Below are 1,765 nucleotides of genomic sequence, written 5' to 3' on the forward strand. Positions count from 1 at the left end.
AAGATGCGCTATAAATACAATGCGCCAGCACATGAGTTTGTCATGAACTGTTTGTTCATTTGTTCATTTTTATTCCATTTACAATAAACTGTTTTCAGGAATTAAAACAATTAAAATCTTTGATATGCAGCATGAAAGCAGTGTTAGACAACGAAATGAAATCAACTTAAATAGGTAGAGGCTTGGTATAATTGAGAAGCTAATTCAATACTAAAATGGTGCATCGCAATCTATTCTGTAACACTTATTTTTGTAATTAAGCAAAGTTAAATATGGCATCCCTTACTACAATTATGTATTAATAAATGTTAAAGAGAAACATCGTAGAAAACTGGTTTGAACTGAAATTTATAAATAGATACATTTATCGAAACTTCGTGCATTGAACAATTAATTTATACTTTACTTTATCACAATAATAAAAATAGACTAAAAATAATGATAAATTAGATCCTCAAAAGTGAAATAATGGTCTGTGAATCCCTTTTTCTCCAAAAAAGACATGCATTGAATTGAAACGATTAGAATCGATTGGGAAATGACTCGAAATTTATCAGCACTCTTTGTACCAAATTCAAAGGGCATTTATTCCGATAACTACTGTGCAGGTTCTGTTGAAACTCTCCAAACAACTATCATTCATCTTCAAAAAACCTGAATTATTCAAAATAATCAGATTGAAATGCAATTTTTATGCAACATGGAAGATTTTCTGTCCTATTAATGTCACATTCAGAAACCGGAGATTCTGTAAAATTTCTCAAAACATCATCGAATGCGGAATATTGAAAATTTACATACTTATATCTACCACAGTATTGTTTGCAATTTTCAACAATATTTAAATCCACGAAACCAGTCCACAAAATTTCGAAATTTTTGAAAAAAGTTTTTCTCTGAAAATTACTAATATCGGTTTGTATTGATGAGGAAAAATATCAGAACACATACAAACTTTTCCGCACTTATTCTCATTGTGTATTTTTCTAGATATCGACAAAAAACTGAAACTTGCAATGCGATTATAAGGGGTATAAAATAAAAAGACAAAATATACGGGTCGCCAGAATATGCACAATACGTGAATGATAAACATTTACGTAAGAAAAGCAAAGAATTTCAATAAAAAACTGGCCAATTTCAGATGCTATTGCTTTTCGTTTTCGTTTATGCATTACTGCATCTTTAAAAATTAAAATTTTTCTTTATGCAATTTTTTGATTTCTCATTAAATTTATCATACATAACTTATCAGCACTCCTTGTACCAAATTCAACGAACACTTATTCCGCAACTACCGTGCAGTTTCTTCTGCAACTCTCCAAACAACTATCATTGATCTCCAAAAGATCTGAATTATTCAAAATAATCAGATTGAAATGCAATTCTCATGCAACATGGCAGATTTTCTGTCCTATTAATGTCACATTTAGAAACCAGCAATTCTGTAAAATTTCTCAAAAAAATCATTGTCAGCGGAATATTGAAAATTTTCACACTTATGACAACTGCAATATTGTTTGCAGCTATCAACAAAACCATGTTATAATTTATAGCGCTTTTCGAGAACCACGGAAATGGTTTTCGTGAATTTACACTTAGATAACTCGACAAATTCGAATAAATACTCAGCAGTAGCACATTCATTTGACCTCAAATTGTGCATTTATTTAATTGTACAGCATTCGTATTTAATTTCTAATGCGGGTGATTACTTTTCATGCTTATTATGCAGAGCGGTACAGAACATTGCATCAAAAGAGAC

At 30.4% G+C, this 1,765-nt stretch overlaps 1 protein-coding gene across 1 annotated transcript; it reads right to left on the bottom strand.

The window, feature by feature from the left end:
* Positions 1 to 659: 659 nt before the first annotated feature.
* Positions 660 to 1,175, bottom strand: Tsp_13114 (conserved hypothetical protein). The gene is made up of 2 exons (XM_003369793.1): positions 1,101 to 1,175; positions 660 to 896 (listed from the first exon to the last, which is right to left on the bottom strand). The coding sequence occupies exons 1-2, from the start codon at positions 1,173 to 1,175 to the stop codon at positions 660 to 662; spliced, it is 312 nt and encodes a 103-aa protein (XP_003369841.1).
* Between the last annotated feature and the right edge of the window lie 590 nt (positions 1,176 to 1,765).

This window comes from Trichinella spiralis, assembly GCF_000181795.1.
Source record: "Trichinella spiralis strain ISS 195 chromosome Unknown Scfld1499, whole genome shotgun sequence".
NCBI lineage: Eukaryota > Metazoa > Nematoda > Enoplea > Trichinellida > Trichinellidae > Trichinella > Trichinella spiralis.

Coding starts and splice junctions, on each gene's coding strand:
- Tsp_13114 (XM_003369793.1), bottom strand. CDS start 1,175: ATGCATAAACGAAAACGAAAAGCAATAGCATCTGAAATTGGCCAGTTT. Junction 897..1,100: donor AAATTCTTTGCTTTTCTTAC/GTAAATGTTTAT, acceptor AGTAATTTTCAG/AGAAAAACTTTTTTCAAAAA.